Source organism: Oncorhynchus masou, chromosome 22 (genome assembly GCF_036934945.1).
Source record: "Oncorhynchus masou masou isolate Uvic2021 chromosome 22, UVic_Omas_1.1, whole genome shotgun sequence".
NCBI classification, from domain to species: Eukaryota; Metazoa; Chordata; class Actinopteri; order Salmoniformes; family Salmonidae; genus Oncorhynchus; species Oncorhynchus masou.
The window spans coordinates 28,300,756-28,321,245 of NC_088233.1; the positions used below are offsets into that span (position 1 = coordinate 28,300,756).

A 20,490-nucleotide genomic window follows, 5' to 3' on the forward strand; every position below is an offset into this window, starting at 1 on the left:
CATTGCAGGTTTTCTAGTGAGGACAGGACAGTCCAGACAGGGCTGCATACAGATGTATATAGAGCCACTGTGAAGCAGGGTAAGTCAGAAAATACATTGGGGGTAGAAATGTGAAGCTCGATCACTGTCTAAATCAGGACAGAACTGCGAACCTTATCAAAGCTCAATCAGTAACAAAACAAGTGCTAAATCAACAATCATGACTAGTTCACCCACACACACACACACACACACACACACACACACACACACCTCCTGACCAGCAGGACAGAATTTGGTATGTCATCAAATATGAAGTGCTGTGTGAAAATAAACTATTCAGGCCTTGGTGAGCGCTCTTTACAGGACTGTTGTTTCTGTATCAGTGTGTGTATAAAAGATCTCCAATTATGTTAACATTAAAAAAGACAACTTGGTAAATATCTGGACAAGTATTTCCCTGCACATTGTTATTCATGACCTTGGACAGGTGTTCATATCTCAGTGTATTGTGCTTTATATCTGTATTGCTGATTAACACTGTTGGAAACGGCTAAACTTTGAACATTGAGATATTAACTGAATGATAAGGAGTGGAAGAGAATGGGTTTTATGTCAGAAGTTAAGGGTCCTCTGTAGAAAGCCAGAAGGCTTTGGAATGTGTTTGATGGAGGAGAGGAGAGCGACGTGTTGATAGGGAAGACAGGTGGATATCTGTGGATTAGGTGAGGGAGGGGTTGAGGTCAGGAGGTGAGGACAGATTCCCTTAAGGGAGTAATAAGCGTTTGGTATCCTGTTACCCTCTTTCTGTTGAACAATAAGACGTAAGGATTGGAGAGAAGGCGTGTCTTACGTAGGATGTATATAACTGTGATGGAGAGAAATGTTTTGCTGTCTGAATACAGCTGTGTCGACCCTTTGGGAAGAATTAAACTTGGTTAAAGCTTCTCTAGTGTCCGTGAGTTATTTAAATCTGTAAAATAAGAACCTAACAACACTAAGTGCTTACTATGCAGTAGCTAGGGGATGTCCAATGACACAGCCAAAACAATGGAATTCTCCACGTTTTGAAACAAATAAATACACAGTTGTAGTAAAAGTAAACACACGTTCTTGGGCAATTTCGACTTGTAAAAGCCAGCACTCTGCTATTTTCCAACCCTGTCTTATAATCAGCTTGCTTGTGCTGAGGTGGGAGGGATGGAAATATTGTAGGTGTGTCTTTAAAAAACATGTCCCAAAGTGCCAATTTCAAGCAGTGGTGATATTTAACACTCATTGGTCGCTGGTCTTTGCGGTAACACAATTGGTTATGGCATCGATTTTGCCAGTGGAGGTGCACAGTAGTCTTGTAGACCATGATCTGGCAGAGTTACTCCGCCTCAAAAATTCAATTTGGTGAAATGCTTGGCACACACATACTCAGGCTGACTGGCTCTTGTTCAGGCAAATGAGAAATAAGAGCACTCAAGCTATCCGGAAGGCCAAAGGTAGTTACTTTAAGGAGCAGTTCTCGCTCTCTGTTGATCTAATCTCAAGAATGAAACCTCCTCACAGCTGCCCATGTCCCTTTACATTGATGATGTGTTTGTTACTTGACAAGGAGCACATGGCTGAGCTCTTTAAATCACCACTTCATTAAGTCAGCATTCCTATTTGACTCAGCCATGCCTCATTGCCTGTCTAACATTTCCTCATCTCCCACCCCTTCTAATGTGGCTAGCCCCTATGCTCCTCCCTCTTTCCCCCTGCCCCGCTACGAAGTTTCTCCCTGCAGGCAGTCAGTGAGTTCGAGGTGCCAACGGAGCTCCTTAAACTTGACCCCCAAAAACCATCTGGGTCAGATGGTTTAGATACATTCTTCTTTAAGGTTGCAGCCCCTATCATCTCCAAGCTTATCTCTGACCTTTTTAACCTGTCTCTCCTCTCTGGGGAGGTTCCAATTGCTTGGAAGGCAGCCACGGTGTATCCTTTATTTAAAGGGGAGATCAAGCTGATCCTAACTGTTATAGGACCATTTCTATGTTGCCATGTTTATCTAAAGTGTTGGAAAAACAGACTGGCTTTCTTGATGTCAATAGTATTTTCTCTGGTATTAAGTCTGGTTTCTGCTCAGGTTAGGGTCGTGTCACTGCAACCTTAAAGGTCCTAAATGATGTCCCCATTGCCCTTGTTTCTAAGTAATGGTGTGCTGCTATTTTTACTGACTCAGCCAAAACTTGGATAAGGTAGACCATTTCATTCTTGTGGGTTGGCTAAGTAGTATTGGTGTCTGAGGGGTCTTTGGCCTGGTTTGCTAACTACGTCTCTCAAAGAGTGCAGTGTATAAAGTCAGAATATCTGCTGTCTCAGCACCTACCTGTCACCAAGGGAGTACCCCGAGGCTCAATCCAAGGCCCCACGCTCTTCTCAAATTACATCAACAACATAGCTCAAGCAGTAGGAAGCTCTATCATCCATTTAAATGCAGATGATAGTGTTAAACTCAGCTGGCCCCTCCCCGGATTTTGTGTTAAATGCTCTACAACAAAACTTTCTTTGTGTCCAAAAGGCGTTCTCTGCCCTTAACCTTGGTCTGAACACCTCCAAAACAAAGGTCATGTGGTTTGATAACAATTCCCCTCTCCCCACTGGTGTGATTACTACCTCTGAGGGTTTAGAGCTTGAGGTAGTCACCTCATACAAGTACTTGGGAGTATGGATAGATGGTACACTGTCCTTTTCTCAGCACATATCAAAGTTGCAGACTAAGATTAAATCTAGACTTGGTTTCCTCTATCGTAATCGCTCCTCTTTCACCCCAGCTGCCAGAATAACCCTGATTCATATGACCATCCTACAAGAATACAGAGACGTAATTTATAGATCGGCAGGTAAGAATGCTCTCGAGTGGCTAGATGGCCATCAGATTTGCCACCAATGCTCCTAATAGGACACATCACTGCACTCTATACTCCTCTGTAAACTAGTAATCTCTGTATACCTGTCGCAAGAGCCACTGGTTGATGCTTATTTATTAAAACCCGCTTAGGCCTCACTCCCCCTCCCCTATCTGAGAAACCTACTACAGCCCTCATCCTCCACATACAACACCCATTCTGTCCCCAAAGCACACACATCCCTGGGTCTCACCTCTTTTCAGTTCGCTGTATTGTGGGGATTGTGGGTATGGATTGAGTTTCTTGTGCCAGTAGGCTGTGGGGTGAAATCCAACCCACACCAACACGGTAGACATATACAGTACCAGTCAAAAGTTTGGACACACCTACTAATTTCTATTTTTTTCTATTTTCTACAACTTAGAATAATAGTGAAGACATCAAAATGATGAAATAACACATATGGAATCATGTAGTAACCAAAAAAAAGTGTTAAACAAAAATATATTTTATATTTTACATTCTTCAAAGTGCCACCCTTTGCCTTGATGAAAGCTTTGCACACTTGTCATGCTCTCAACCAGCTTCACCTGGAATGCTTTTCCAACAGTCTTGAAGGAGTTCCCACATGATGAACTTGTTGGCTGCTTTTCCTTCACTCTGCAGTCCAACTCATCCCTAACCATCTCAATTGGGTTGAGGTCGGGTGATTGTGAAGGCCAGGTTATTTGATGCAGCACTTCATCACTCTCCTTGGTCAAATAGCCCTTACACAGCCTGGAGGTGTGTTTTGGGTCATTGTTCTGTTGAAAAACAAATGATAGTCCCACTAAGCACACCAGATGGGATGGAGTATTTCCGCAGAATGCTGTGGTAGCCATGCTGGTGAAGTGTGCCTTGAATTATAACTAAATCACTGACAGTGTCACCAGCAAAGCACCCCCACACCATCGCACCCCCTCCTCCATACTTCACGGTGGGAAGCACACATACAGAGATCATCCATTCACTTTCCAAAATTCTCAAATTTGGACTCATCACACCAAAGGACAAAATTCCACCGGTCTAATATATATTGCTTGTGTTTCTTGGCCCAAGCAAGTCTCTTCCTCTTATTGGTGTCCTTTAGTAGTGGTTTCTTTGCAGCAATTTGACCATGAAGGCCTGATTCATGCAGTATTCTTTGAGCAGTTGATGTCGAGATGTGTCTGTTACTTTAAGTCTGGGCAGCATTTATTTGAGCTGCAGTTGACTCTAATGAACTTAACATCTGCAGCAGAGGTAACTCTGGCTCTTCCTTTCCTGTGGTGGTCCTCATGAGAAGCAGTTTCATCATAGCCCTTGATGGTTTTTGCGACAACACCTGAAGAAACATTCAAAGTTCTTACAATTTTGGGATTTGACCTACATATATTAAAGTAATGATGGACTATAATTTCTCTTTGCTTATTTGAGCTGTTTGAAGCTGCTCCAAACCATCACATCACGGGGGGAAAAGAGGTATTTGGAGTGGACTTCAAGTCCGACTCAGGAGGCCTGCACATCATCCACCGCTTCGGAGTATAATGTTCAGTCTCTGGATAACAAAGTAGACGAGCTCAGGGAGAGGATCTTCCAGAGAGGCATCAAGGATTGTAACATACTCTGTTTCACGGAAACATCACTCTCTAAGTATATCATCTCCCCGTCCTTACAGCCAGCTGGGTTCTCAGTATTTTGCTCAGACAGGAATAAATAACTATCACGGAAGAAGAAAAGCAGGGGTGTATGTTTCTTGATCAACTACTCATGATGTGATTGTGATAACATACAGAAACTCAAGTCCTTTTGTTCACCCGACGTAGAAGACATCACAATCAAAATGCCAATTGTATTATGGGGCGTACACATCACTGACATTCTGATATGGTCCACCCACACAGACAGTGTGGTGAAGAAGGCGCAACAGCGACTCTTCAACCTCTGGAGGCTGATAAATTTGTCTTGGCCCCTAAAACCCTCACTAACTTTTACAGATGCACAATTGAGAGCATCTTGTCAGGCTGTATCACCGCCTGCTATGGCAAATGAACCACCGCAGGGGCTCTCAAGAGGGTGGTGCGGTCTGCCCAAAGCATCACCAGGAGCAAAATACCTGCCCTCCAGGACACCTACAGCAGCCGATGTCACAGCAAGGCCAAAAAGATAATAAAAGACAACAACCACCCAAGACAAGGCCTTTTCACCCCTCTATCATCCAGAAGGTGTGGTCAGTACAGGTGAATCAAAGCTGGGACCGAGAGACTGAAAAACAGCTTCTATCTCAAGGCCATCAGACTGTTAAATAGCCATCACTAGCCGGCTTCGACGCGGTTACGTAACCCTGCACCTTAGAGGGGCGGCAGGTAGCCTAGTGGTTAGAGTGTTCGGCAAGTAACCGAAAAGTTGCCAGATCGAATTGCCGAGCTGACAAGGTAAAAATCTGTTGTTTTGCCCCTGAACAAGGCAGATAACCCACTGTTCCTAGGTCATCATTGTAAATATGAATTTGTTCTGAACTGACTTGCATAGTTAAATAAAAAAATATATAAAAAAGGAGGCTGCTGCCCTATATACTTGGAATTACAGGCCACTTTAATAATTGAACACAAGTCATTTAAATAACTTTTAAATAATGCTTTACTCATCTCATACTGTATTCAATTCTATTGTATTTTATAGTTTATAGACTTTTTTCTGTATTATTGACTGTATGTTTGTTTATTCCATGTGTAACTCTGTGTTGATGTTTGTGTCGCACTGCTTTGCTTTGTCTTGGCCAGGTCGCAGTTGTAAATGAGAACTTGTTCTCAACTGGCCTACCTGGTTAAATAAGGGTGGGAAAAAATCAATAATAACTTTAGACAATGCCACTCCGACATCGATCAATCTAATATTTATATATTTCTTAATGACATTATTTTACTTTTAGATTAGTTTGTAATGTTGTGATCTGTTAGATACTTCTGCACTGTTGGAGCTAGGAACACGTGTGTTTCACTACACCCACAATAACATCTGCTAAATATGTATACGTGACCAATAAAATTGGATTTAATTTTCATTTCAAGTCACTGAGCTCTTCAGTAAAGGCCAATCTACTACCAATGTCTGTGTCTGGAGATTTCTCATAATTGTGGTTGAAAATAACAAAAACACTTCTGACAGCACTGAACCTATAGCGCTACCGTAAGCGGAAAGATTTACCATTGCGTTTGGTTTGTTATAATAGAGCCCTGTATCTTATCTAATCTGGTCTCCCTTAAGGTTCAGTAAACTAATAGTAATGTTTGGGTTACGCTACTATCGGTACAGGGGAGCAGAGGCTTGCCTGCACACTGAATAGAGAATGTGGAGTCAGGGGAAAAAGAAGCTGATAGTCACCTCCTTAAGTCTGATAAGGGATGTGAACACACACACACACACACACACACGTACCCATATCACACCCGCTTGCATTCATGTGTGCACATAATTCTGTTTGGTACAGTATATAAGATCAGTCCTGACCCAAGCTAAGATGTATCCACCACTGGTTGTGATTTCAGGAGTGACCATGAAGTGTCTGGTTATTGTGCTGGTATGTGCTGTGCTCGCTGAGGGAATCCACAGGTTAGTACTCACTTTATTTATTTTTCACTCCATCCAGTTGCTCTTTTCACTAAATTCTCCCTAAAACACAATTTTCTTTTCTCATCATCTCTCATAGTCAATGATAACTCCTTGTCGCTCTCTCTGCCTATTTGCATTTGCAGAGTTTGACTTCATATCTGAGTGTATCTGTGTTCTTGTTACCCTAGGATCCCCCTGGTGAAGCATAAGTCAATCCGTGAGAGAATGATGGAGAAAGGAGAACACCTGCCCTACCAAGACCCCGCCCTCAAATACTTTCCTGACGAGTTCGCTGGCTCCGCCACCATGTACATCAACAACTACGCCGACGTACGTACATGCTATAACACACAAGCTTATGGTCGATCTAGAATGTTACTCAATGTCCTGTCTATATCTGTCTATGTCCACAGTAGTCTATTTTCATATTCCAGAATGAAATTGTACGATGTAGGCTAACGTAGAAAATGTGAATTCTAGGTCTAACTAGATAACAACCATGTCAAGATAACGTCTAACTCCATGAAGTAGAGTCTAAACCACGCCAACCACTCTAGATCTGATGCGTTGTTGTATGAATGTATTAGCAGCCCCTCTATCTTTTGTCAACTGTACTTTCCCTGTTGTGTTTTCCAGACCACCTACTATGGAGCCATCACCATCGGTACTCCCCCCCAGTCCTTCCAGGTGTTGTTTGACACTGGCTCTGCCAACCTGTGGGTTGACTCTGTACTCTGCAACACTCAGGCCTGCAGTGAGTACAGCTGGATAGCTTCATGACAATATTACAACTATCTACTATGTGTATCAATTAACTACTACTTCCTCAACAGTAATATCACTTCTACACACTTCCCAGATAAATACATTGTAGACTGTATATTTCCTCTTTAAGTTGTTTGTGTCCCTTCCTCCTGCAGACACCCACACAAAGTTCAACCCCCAGCAGTCGTCCACCTACTCAGCTAATGGGCAAACTTTCTACCTGCCCTACGGAGCTGGCAGTCTCAGTGGAGTCTTCGGATATGACACCGTCAACGTGAGTCCCACCACAACAACCTTACAAATACTTAACTACTTCTACCACAGTTATTCTTCACTACATGCAATAAAAAGCCACAACAGTACATGTACTTCCATTCTAATAAATCCAAAGTCCATGATGCGGAGTGTGTGTTGTTTGTCACCTCTTTAGGTCGGTGGTATTGTCATCAACAACCAGGAGATTGGTCTGAGTACTGACGAGCCAGGTCAGAATTTTGTTGTGGCCCAGTTTGATGGTATCCTTGGCCTGTCCTACCCTTCCATCTCAGCTGGACAAGAGACTCCCGTCATGGACAACATGATGTCTCAGAACCTTCTGCAGGCAAACATATTTGCATTCTACCTGACCAGGTCAGTACTCCTACCATCACTTATACCACATATCTACCACACATATACCACTACAGATGTCATCTCTTAATTGGACCCCTTTCGCACCAAGAGGAAAATAATCCTGCAGAAGGAGGATTTGAATATCTGAAGAATGATTTAGAACTGTTCCAGTGAGCAGCTGGAAGCGTGTTTGTACACAAAGCAGTACCGTACCTACATTCTACCTTATGTAGGCTACGGCGTCTCGTGTTCATTCTTACGTGGATTATAATAAACGGCCATATTCTTAGGGGGTAGATGTTTTTTTGTTAGGGAACGGTTTTATTATATGTTGAAGGAAAGCAATAGGCAGAATTAATCATTGTTTTCCTCAAATCCTGTGTGATCCAGCGGTTACAGCCACTGACCCCGGCACATATATGTCAGAGTCGGCATGAGTTCAAATTCGGCCCACTGCCCTTTGACTCATGGATCAATGCCTATTTTTGACACATTCATTTTGCGTGGTTACATGATTAAAACAGAAACAACTCAAAAAGGTTAACAGTTCAGGAATTAATTCAGTTAAGTTTAAGGCTATGGTTTGGGGAAGGCTTAAAACTAAATAAAACAAAATGAAGCGCCTATGTATCATCAGTATTCAGAATATTCTTAACGCTCGCTAGAGCATTGTGATCTGCCATAAGCAGCTCACTCCGAACCTCATGAGTTTGCATCCAATGCTGAGTGATCTAGTGACCAGCCTGAGACAAAAAGTTAATTGCATTTATTTAAATGTGTTCAAGAAGTAAAATGAGTCAACAAAATAGTCTTCGATAGGCTCAAATGTATGAACAACTTGACAGCTTTAATGAAATATTAAAAAGGCACACAGTACAGTCTTCCAATTCACACCAAGGACTAGAACTATAATGACAAATAATACATAGCCGAACTATAAAACACGGACAAGCGTCCACCCTGGAGGAAGGTTTATCGTTCTACTGTAGGCCTACATCTGTCAATCAGATGGCCCAAATCAATTCATCATCTCAGCCAGGGAACAAACAGCAGCGGTTTTCACACCTTTTCACACTTCATTTATTACCACTCCCTAAAGGACAATGTCAGTGTTACCTTAGTCCTGCTTGCAACCAAAGTGTTTTAAGATATGTTCACCCTCTGGTTGGTATTGTAATCAGAACAACAGAGTACTTTTTGAACAGACTGTGGGTGATTTATCCATTTGAAAAGCATTCCATACAATAGAAATAAAGTATCCACTGTGGGAATTGACACAACACTAATTTTGGTGTGGCCCTTAGTTACAATTTTATTGGTTTCCTATTTATGTTATCCAAAAGTGTCTGATATGGTCATTTATAATTAAGATCGGGGGTTAAATATCCTTCGACTGTCCATTTTTAAAATGTGTAAATAAATCTAGTAAATTGGGGGGGACTGAGATATTTGTGCCAGAAAGGTATGGGCTGGAATGGTAGGGTTATACGTGCTCGCTGAAGGCAGAAGCCCTAACCCACTTCACCCCACGATTTAACTCAATTTTGAACTTAGGACACACTTGAAACTTCTCATAGCCTAGTGGAGACCAATATCGATCTTCTGTTAATACGCTATATCAAACGACGGTTGTTTATGTATATGACTGCATTTCAGATACATGTTTGTACATTTGAATGTTGCAGTAATTTGACCCAGACCTAACGTTTCAGCGAGCGAGAGGATTTTGATGTTTAAATAGCAAGCCCTGATAAGACTGCCCCAGCATGGACAGAAAGACAACTGCTCTTTTTACAGGGACCCACAAGGCTCATTTGTATTTCCTGATGCAGCAGGAAAATGAGCAGTGACAAAAAAGTGATCAAGTTAAGATCCGACATCTGTACCCCTACCACTACTTACTTACCACACATATAATGTACTACTACCGGATTTAATTATAAAATACACACAGATATCACAGAACCTTCTGCAAGCCAATGTGTTCGCTTTCCAGTTGACCAGGAAATATACTTTAAAAATGTACTTACTTAATTATGTACATAATCAATGTTATATTCATTATTCCTGCTCCAGAAACTATATCACTGATATAAGGCACAAGATTTTTGAGGAGAAAAGTGTCTTCAGTGAGTGAACCATCTTCTTGCCAACCGCCTACTTTATTTGTAAAACTGTTAGATGACTTAAAACTCTTTCTGTGCAGCGATGGCCAGCAGGGCAGTGAGCTGTCATTCGGAGGAGTGGACAACACCAAGTATCAGGGTCAGATCTACTGGACTCCCGTCACCTCCCAGACATACTGGCAGATCGGCATCCAAGGGTCAGGATCAACCACACCAACCAAACATACTTAACCATACACCGACATCAGAACCACCAAGAAACTGGAAAGGCTGGGATTGAAAATGTCTAAGGCCGCTGTCAATGTCTGCCTGTCTAACACAAACCCTTGTACATCTCCAGGTTCCAGATCAACGGTCAGGAGACAGGGTGGTGTGGGCAGGGCTGCCAGGCCATCGTGGATACCGGCACCTCCATGCTGACTGCACCCAGACAGATCATGGGAACGCTGATGCAGTCCATTGGAGCCCAGCAGGACCAGTACGGACAGGTAGCAGGAAGCCATTATAAACCATAGCAGACCAGTACTAACTGACACCATAAAACAGTGTAATCCAGAAAGTAGAGGTTGGGGAAACCAGTGCAGACCAGAGTAAACCAGTACAGGGATGTTTTGTGTCACTCATGTCTGTGAATTGTTTGTTGATGTAGTACATAGTGAACTGTAACCAGATCAACAGCCTGCCTACTCTCACCTTCACCATCAATGGAGTCAACTTCCCCCTGCCGCCATCTGCATACATTCAGCAGGTAAGTTAGTGTGTCGTGTGTTTGTGTGTGTCTGTCCGTGTGTTACCATCTATGACTGATGTTCGGATAATGAAGGCCAAGCTGGTCCATAAGCCTTGTGCATGTCTAAGCCATGTGTCAGTACTACATGTATGTTTTTCTGCCTGTGTGTGTGTGTGTGTGTGTGTGTGTGTGTGTGTGTGTGTGTGTGTGTGTGTGTGTGTGTGTGTGTGTGTGTGTGTGTGTGTGTGTGTGTGTGTGTGTGTGTGTGTGTGTGTGTGTGTGTGTATTGCACTCAACATGCGTGTTCTCCTCTCTATCCAGAACAACCAGGCCTGTTCCGTGGGGATCACCCCCACCTACCTGCCGTCCCAGAACGGACAGCCCCTGTGGATTTTGGGAGATGTATTCCTCATGCAGTACTACTCCGTCTACGACCGCACAGGCAACCAAGTGGGCTTTGCCACCGCAGCCTAAACCTGACCAGCATGATCATGACCGCAAACCAACACAGACACCGACCGTTCTTAGAAGTCTACCACCCCAAACCTCACACAGAATCTATTCCACCTCTGACCATTCTAGAACATCAATCACCAATGGAAACTATTCTGAATCACTCATAACAACCACTCTGGTTATTTTAGAACACATATTACCCATGACAACCATTCTGCTCATTATAATATACATATTACCCATGGCAACCACTGTGGGTCAGTTTGGCTTTGGTCCAGTGTGGTTAAAGCAAGCATCGACATCATTGGGTTAAAGCTGTGGTCTTTGTTAGATGACATCTGCTAATATTTTCAGTTCAGTTGTAAGGTTGTTTCCTTTCTACTCTGGCATTGCAACAACAACCTCCTAGTTCCCAGACAACATCGATGTGAACACAGGTTCAGCCATGTTGCTGATTGCATCATGATGCTGAGTGAAAAAGTAAATGACTTACAGAAACACAGTGAAATGTGAAAATATTATTTTTGACACTTAAATGCATATCTTCTCAAGACTGGATGTATTTGGTGTTTGTTTAGCTTCCATGTAGACTGAATAAACTATTGAAGTGCACAATAATCGTATTTGTTTTGAATCGCTGTATCTGACACATCAAGCTCATGATGCCTGTAAGACTGAAATCATACCTCACATTCACCACTGACTGTTACCAGAAACTGCAACAAAAAACAACAAGAGCAGCTTTACCCAATTGGAGCCTGGAAATATATCCAACCATATACAAATCTTACCTATTGAAATATTTATTACATAATGGCAGTAATAACTAAATATCAAGTCAAATATGCCATCTGTAATGAACACGAGGGGAGACAGAGAGCTAGTTTCAAGCGCAGGGCGCAGCAGGTGTTTATAGAAAAGGACCACTGGAGGAGGCAGGTAGCTGGGTCCAGGGGCAGGCATGTCATACACAGGGGGTCCAAAAGGGCAACAGTACCTGGCAGTGAAAAGGCTAGTAACGTAGTCCGGGAGATCAGGCAATAGTTTGATAACAGGAAATCCGATAGGCTAAAGTACAGGCAGGGACTAGGCAAAAATATGTTGTTAGTGAGGCAGGCAAATCTATCGTACACGGGAGGAGAAAATCACGGGAAAAACAGAGTTATGAAAGACGTGTGTCAAAAAACAAACAATACCTCAAAATGATGGGGTGTGAAGAACTTAATTAAATAGTGTGTGATAATGACATACATGTGTGTGAACAGGTGATTAGAATTCAGGTGGTTGGGATCTGGAGAGTGAGCTGCGTTCAGGGGATCTATGTGTTTGAGAGTGTGAGCTGGAAAGTGGGCTGGAAAGTGAGCTGCGTTCAGGGGGGGGATCTACGTGTTTGAGGGTGTAAGTTGGAAGCAGATGTTACACTATCTGTTAAGTCCTATTTATCCTCCCTGTGAAAGGGACTTTAATGAAAGCTTCAACATTCCATTTCAGGGGCTGGTGTGTGTGCATGTTTTTGTTTGTTTCCACACACACACACACACACACACAGGCTTAAACTGATTGTCAGGAGCAAAGATAGCAGAGACACACACGTACACACACATTTGTGACACACACACACACACACACCAGTTTGTGATTTCTCCCCCGGTCCTCATGTACCTGACCCCTCCACCCTTCAAAGGGGAGCATCTTTCTGACTCATGTCCACACAGATTGCTCCAACCCTGCGGAAGCCTGCTCTGAGATATGGCCTGGCACTGTCTGTCTGGGTCTGCCTCATTCACCAGACACACAAGACACAAGAACTCACACCCTCCATTTATTGCATTGATCTCTCAGCAGACAGAAGAGTTCAGCACTATTCTCCATTTTTCAGGTCTCCAGTTTACAGACAACAGTGCTTAAATGAGCTCATCATCCTGTTTTCTTAGTTTCTATAAAACATCTGTATATCTGTGGTCCATTAGTTCAAACAGAGGCTCAGCTCTCTACTCAGCTCTCTACTCCATTAGTAAGAGACTGTGTGAGGCTCAGAGGGAAATGCTGCATTGCAGGTTTTCTAGTGAGGACAGGACAGTCCAGACAGGGCCTCGTAAAGATGTATACAGAGCCACTGTGAAGCAGGGTCAGAAAATACATTGGGGTGAAGCTAGTTATGTGAAGCTAGAAATGTGAAGCTAGATCACTGTCTAAATCAGGGCAGAATTGCAAACCTTATCAAAGCTCAATCAGTAACAAAATCAATGCTAAATCAACTATCATGACTAGTTCACACACACACACACACACACACACACACACACACACACACACACACACACACACACACACACACACACACACACACACACACACACACACACACACACACACACACACACACACACACACACACACACACACACACACACACACACACACACACACACACACACACACACACACCCTGACCAGCAGGACAGAATTTGGTATGTCATCAAATATGAAGTGCTGTGTGAAAATAAACTATTCAGGCCTTGGTGAGCGCTCTTTACAGGACTGTTGTTTCTGTATCAGTGTGTGTATAAAAGATCTACAATTATGTTAACATTAAAAAAGACAACTTGGTAAATATCTGGACAAGTATTTCCCTGCACATTGTTATTCATGACCTTGGACAGGTGTTCATATCTCAGTGTATTGTGCTTTATATCTGTATTACTGATTAACACTAAGTGCTTATTATGCAGTAGTACTAGGGGATTTCCAATGACACAGCCAAAAACAATGGACATTTCCACTCTTTCAGAGCCATTTTGAAACAAAAACACAGTTGAAGAAGTACTCAAAAGTCATACTTGAGTAAAAGTAGAAAATGGAAAATGACTCAAGTTAATCTAAGTCACCCAGTAAAATACTACTTCTTTCCAGACTTCTACCGAAGTCGGTTCCTCTCCTTGTACGGGCGGTGTTCGGCGGTCGACATCACCGGTCTTCTAGCCATCGCCGATCCATTTTTCATGTTCCATTTGTTTTGTCTTGTTTTCACAAACCTGGTGTCACGCCCTGGTTTTAGTATTCTGTGTTTTCTTTATTATTTTGGTCAGGCCAGGGTGTGACATGGGTGATTTGTGTGTCTTGTCTTGTCTATGGGTTTATTAGATTTATGGGGTTGTGTTTAGTAGTGTTGTCTAGGAAAGTCTATGGTTGCCTAGAGTGGTTCTCAATCAGAGGCAGGTGTTTATCATTGCCTCTGATTGGGAACCATATTTAGGCAGCCATATTCTTTGGGTATTTCATGGGTGATTGTTCCCATCTCTGTGTTTTGCACTAGTTAGGACTGTTGTCGGTTTTCACGTTACGTTTATTGTTTTTTTGTAAATTGTTCGTATTTTCATCGTTCATTAAAGATAAGATAACCACGCTGCATTTTGCATTTTGGTCCGCCTCTCTTTCACCGGAAGAAAACCGCAACACCTGGTTTCAATTCCCTAATTACATGCTGTTTCTGTTCGCTCTGTTTCACCCATGTCCTTGTTGGGAATTGTTTATTTGTAAGTACTCGTGCTATGTGTTACTGGTGCGCTACGGGTTTTGTACCCATGTGTTTGTTGTTTTGTATGCCGTTAGTTTTATATATTAAACTGCTCCGGCTATTCACCAAGTTCTGCTCTCATGCCTTCCCTGCCATCAGCACCCCTTACAATTTCAGTAAAAGTCTAAAAGGATTTGGTTTTAATACATTTAAGAAACAAAAGTAAATGTACTTGCTAGAATATGCTTAAGTATCAAAAGATTAGATTACAGTCATTTAGCAGCAATTTACAGTAATGAGGTCATTCATTTTCAAACTTTATTTCATAGAGCTCACAACCTTCGTTGCAAGCGCCATGCTCAACCAACTGAGCTACAGCAAAAGTAAAATACTAAATCATTTCAAATTCCTTATATTAGGAAAATCAGACTGAACTATTTTTGTGTCTTTTGTATTTATGGATAACCAGTGGCGCACTCCAACACTCAGGCATCATTTACAAACGAAACATTTAGTGAGTCCGTCAGATCAGAGGCAGTATGGATGACCACAGATGTTCTCTTGATAAGTGTGTAAATTGGACCATTTTCATGCCAAGTATTAAACATGTAACGAGAACTTTTGGATATCAGGGACAATGTAAAGAGTAAAAAGTACATTTTCTTTGGTAATGTAGTAAAATTAAAAGCTGACAAAAAATATAAATAGTAACGTACAGATACTTCAAAAATACTACTTAAGTCGTACTTTAAAGTACTTTTACTTAAGTACTTTACACCACTGCGAATATATTTACTTTTAATTAAGAGACAGGCGAAATGGTGTAAACTATCTCCTCTCACTTTCATCACTCTTTCTTTATCATTTCTCTCTCTACCTCTCATCTTTCTCACACCAAAAGGTTGCTACATCTTTTCAGATGTTTATTTAGTTGATGGCTCCTGAATTATAGTACAATTCTGGTGTGATGTCTGCCTGAAAGTCCCCTATAGAGTGTAATTAAAACATACAGTATGTATATAGTACTTCACCCATGTTGACTAAACATCAGCTCATAGTATATTTCTACAGACCATTAGCAATAACACTGTGGACTCTATTTTCGGTTGGTATTAAAGTGGCTTTAGTGTCAAACACACACTCTTGGGCAATTTCGACATGTAAAAGCCAGCGCTCTGTTATTTTGTAACCCTGGCGCCAGTAACTTACCTGTCTTATATCAGCGTGCTTATGCTGAGGTGGGAGGGGTGGAAATATTGTAGGTGTGTCTTTAAAAATGTGTGCCAAAGTGCCAATTCCCAGCAGTGCTACTGATGATATTTAATACTAACTGGTCGCTGGTCTTGGCAGTAACGCAGTTGGTTATGGCATTGATTTTGCTAGAGGAGGCACACAGTAGCCTATTCAGTAGCCTAATCAGTAGCCTATAACCTTATTCAAATATAATGAGCAGCAAAACAGTCAGACATTCACGTTTGTTCTTTATATTGGACATTATTTTTCTGATCGCTCAGGTCAAAGAGCCCTTAGTCCTACGTGTACACATTTCCTTATGCTCATAGAAACAAGACATTAGATTCATGATCATGTTTTTGACCCAATCCTTTTAAGAAACATTGCTGTTTTAAAAACAGATTCATGGTTCTTCGTTTAATTTGATTAAAAACCAAACTTATTAAAAAGATTCACCATCCATGAGTTTATGTTGAGAACGGACATGGCTCGAATACAATGGAATATCTTCTGCTATTTCTGGAGAAGTTCAAATATGATGTTAAATGAATTCTCTGAAAATGTACACATCAAAGAAAAGTGTCCCAGCTCAACAAAATCATCTTTGCTGGTTTGCCACAGCAAATCTCCTGTGGCAATTCATCGACACTTTGTTTGAATAGAAACTAATGTTGGTGTAGCCTACTGTTATTATATTATTTGTTTCCTATTTATGGTATCAAAAAAATGCCTGGTATTGTCATTTCTTATCAAGATCGGGGGGTACAATATCCTAGACTGTCCATATTTGAAATGTGTAACAAAACAAAGTCAATCGTGGGGATTGAGTTACTTGTGCCAGAAGGGTGTGGGCAGGAATCAAACCCAAACCAACACTGTAGACATATACCATATACCGTTTGGACACACCTACTCGTAGAAAATAGTCAAAATAAAGCAACAACTTAGAATAATAGTGAAGACATCAAAATTATGAAAAAACAAATATGGAAACATATAACAAAAATATATTTTAGAATTTACGTTCTCCACCATTTGCCTTGATGACAGCTTTGCACACTCTTGGCATTCTCTCAACCAGCTCCATGAGGAATGCTTTTCCAAAAGTCTTGAAGGAGTTCCCACATATGCTGAGAACATGTTGGCTGCTTCCCCTTTACTCTGTGGTCCAACTCATCCCAAACCATCTCAATTGGGTTGAGGTCAGGTGATTGTGGGTGATTGATGCAGGACTCCATCACTCTCCTTGCTCAAATAGCCCTTACACCGCCTGGGAGGTGTGTTTTGGGTCATTTTCCTGTAGAAAAATAAATGATAGTCCCACTAAGCGCAAACCAGATGGGATGGCATATCACTGCGGAATGCTGTTGAAGTCATGCTGGTTAAGTGTGCCTGGAATTGAAAATAAATCACTGACAATGTCACCAGCAAAGCACCCCCACACCATCACACCTCCTCCTCCATGCTTTACGGTGGGAAACACACGTGGAGATCATCCGTTCACCTACTCTGCGTCTCACAAAGACACGGCGGTTGGAACCAAAGTCTCAAATTTGGACACCAAAGGACAAATTTCAAACGGTCTAATGTCCATTGCTCGTGTTTCTTGGCCCAAGCATGTCTTTTCTTCTTATTGGTGTCCTTCAGTAGTGTTTCTTTCCAGCAATTTGACCATGAAGGCCTGATTCACACAGTCTCCTCTTAACAGTTGATGTTGAGATGTGAAGGATTTACAGTTGAAGACGGAAGTTTTTCACAATTCCGGACATTTAATCCTAGTAAAGATTCCCTGTCTTACGTCAGTTAGGATCACCACTTTATTTTAAGAATGTGAACTGTCAGAATAATAGTAGAGAGAATTATTTAATTCAGCTTTTATTTCTTTCATCACATTCCCATTGGGTCAGAAGTTTACATATACTCAATTAGTATTTGATTGGCATTGCCTTTAAAAATTTTACTTGGGTCAAACGTGTCGGGTTGCCTTCCACAAGCTTCCCACAATAAGTTGGGTGAATTTTGGCCCAAGAGAATAGCTAATTGGCGAGTAGGTCAGTGGACAATGACAACTTAGCCAGCACAGATTCAGATTTAATGATAGCCGCCATTACCATGGCTAGGTCGGGGGATCAGAGTCCGTGTCATACCCACTTTTTTAGATACCTGCAAACTCGCAGCTTTGCCAAAAAACATTTCACTTCATTTCCACTCGAGCCTACTAAGTGTCCAGTCGAGAGGTGCTTAGATCTTAACCCTTATCTGAAGGGCACAATCTCCATACGATATAATACAGAACATTAATCCGCCTTCCTTTGCAAATACAAAATCTGCATAGGAGCAAGACATAGGTGGCGAGCTACCCGATGATATATGGCAACATTGAGCGTATCCACACATCATCCTTTTGCATAAGACATGGGTTTATTCCGTTTAAGGTTTTGCACCGTCTTCATTACTCAAATCACAGACTGACGAAAATATACCCCAATGTTGACCCCAAGTGTTTGAGATGTCCAGCGACTGTGGAACACATGTTTTGGTCATGCCAATCTTGAGTGGCCCCTGGGACCCCATTTTTGAGGTATTCTCATATATGTGTAATACAACTGTTAGCCCCAACCCCATCACTGACATTTTTGGGGTACTTCCCTTTGACCAGAATGCTACCACGCATCAGGCATGGTAGACTGGAAGTCTGCAAAGCCGCCCTCCTTTATGCAGTGGGTAAAGGAGGTGATGTCATCTCTGCCTCTGGAGAAGGTTAGGTACACTGTGCATGGGTCCCGACAAAAGTTTGATTTAACCTGGTCCTCATTAATACAATATGTGGAGAGCCTGTCTTTTACTTAGTGTAACTTGTATAGTTTGCTAAGCAGTAATGTCTGTTCTAGTGGCCATATGTGCTGATAAGAATTTTTATTGAACTTTTTTATCCATTGTTTTTTTTCTATTACTGTTTTTCTTTCTTATTTATCTTACTTTTATAGACGCCTTGGTGGGTGGGTGGTTTAGAGGGAGGGAGTGGAAGATAGGAGGGGGGAGTGTAGGGGATGGGGTTCCACTGTTTTTATAGTTAAATATGAAAATCTATAAAAAGTTTAGAATATATATATAAATAATTGGGATGAGCGATGATAGAGCGGCATAGGCAAGATGCAATAGATGGTATAAAATACAGTATATACATATGAAATGAGAAATGTAAGATATGTAAAGATATGTAAGTGGCATTATTGAAAGTGACTAGCGATCCATTTATTAAAGTGGCCAATGATTAGAGTCTGTATGTAGGAAGCAGCATCTCTATGTTATTGATGGCTGTTTAACAGCGCTAGGCGCTTGATGGTTATTGCGACTTCACTTGAAGAAACTTGAAATGTTTTGGATTGACTGACCTTCACGTCCTAAAGTAATGATGGACTGTCGTTTCTCTTTGCTCACTTGAGCTGTTTGAGGCTGCTCCAAAACACCACCAGCGGAGAAAAAGTATTCAGAGTGGACTTTTAGTCCTACTCAGGAGGCGTACACGCCATCCACCGCTTCATAGTTTATTACTTGCTAATATTCGGTCTCTGGATAATAAAGTAGATGAGCTCATGACAAGGATCTCCTTACAGAGAGACATCAGGGATTGTAACATACTCTCTTTCACGGAAACATCAGAATATACTCCCCATCCATACAGCCAGCTGGCTTCTCGGTACGTTGCGCAGACAGGAATAAAGAACTCTCCGGGAAGAAGAAAGGCGGGGGTGTATGTTTCATGATTAACTACTCATGGTGTGATTGTGATAACATACATATACTCAAGACCTTTTGTTCACCTGACGTAAAAAACCTCACAATCAAACGCCGACCATATTACCTCCCAAGTTAATTCTCTTCGGTTATAGTCACATCCGTCTATATTGCCCATCAAGCCGAACCACGACGGCCGTCAAAAAAACTACACTGGAATTTATGCAAACTGGAAACCACATATCCTGAAACCGCATTTATTGTAGCTGGGGATTTTATCAGAACAAAACTGAGTAAAAAGCTGCCAAAGTTCTATCAACAGTAAAGAGACAAAGTGGAGTTGCAATTCAACGACTCAGACACGAGATATGTGGCAGGGTCTACAGACAATCACGGACTACAAAGGGAAAACAAGCCATATTGCGGACACCAACGTCTTGCATCCGGAAAAGCTAAACACCTTCGCCCGCTTTGAGGATAACACAGTGCCACCGACGCGGCCCACTACCGAGGACAGTGGGCTCTGCTTCACCGTGGCCGACATGAGTAAGACATTTAAGCGTTTTAACTCTCGCTAAGCTCCGACCCAGAAAGGCATCCCTAGCCGTGTCCTCAGAGCATGCACAGATCAGCTGGCTGGAATGTTAACGGACATATTCAATCCTCTCCCTATCCCAGTCTGGTGTCCCCACTTGCTTCAAGACGTTCACCACTGTTCCTGTACCCAAGAAAGCAAAGGTAACTGAATTAAATGACTATAGCCTTTTAGCACTCACTTCTGTCATCATGAAGTGCTTTGAGAGACTAGTTAAGGATTATATCACC

The 20,490-nt window shown here is 41.9% G+C and overlaps 2 protein-coding genes across 3 annotated transcripts in view; one reads left to right on the plus strand and one right to left on the minus strand.

Annotated features, from left to right (window-relative positions):
- mapk8ip2 (mitogen-activated protein kinase 8 interacting protein 2) overlaps positions 1-20,490 on the minus strand; it is a 131,801-nt gene that overhangs the window by 79,527 nt on the left and 31,784 nt on the right. The window lies entirely within an intron of this gene.
- LOC135508692 (gastricsin-like) lies at positions 6,375-11,783 on the plus strand. The gene is made up of 9 exons (XM_064928922.1): positions 6,375-6,488; positions 6,677-6,818; positions 7,125-7,242; positions 7,409-7,527; positions 7,684-7,883; positions 10,072-10,188; positions 10,332-10,479; positions 10,641-10,739; positions 11,043-11,783. Exons 1-9 carry the CDS (start codon positions 6,397-6,399, stop codon positions 11,193-11,195), a joined length of 1,188 nt encoding a protein of 395 aa, XP_064784994.1. The 5' UTR covers positions 6,375-6,396; the 3' UTR covers positions 11,196-11,783.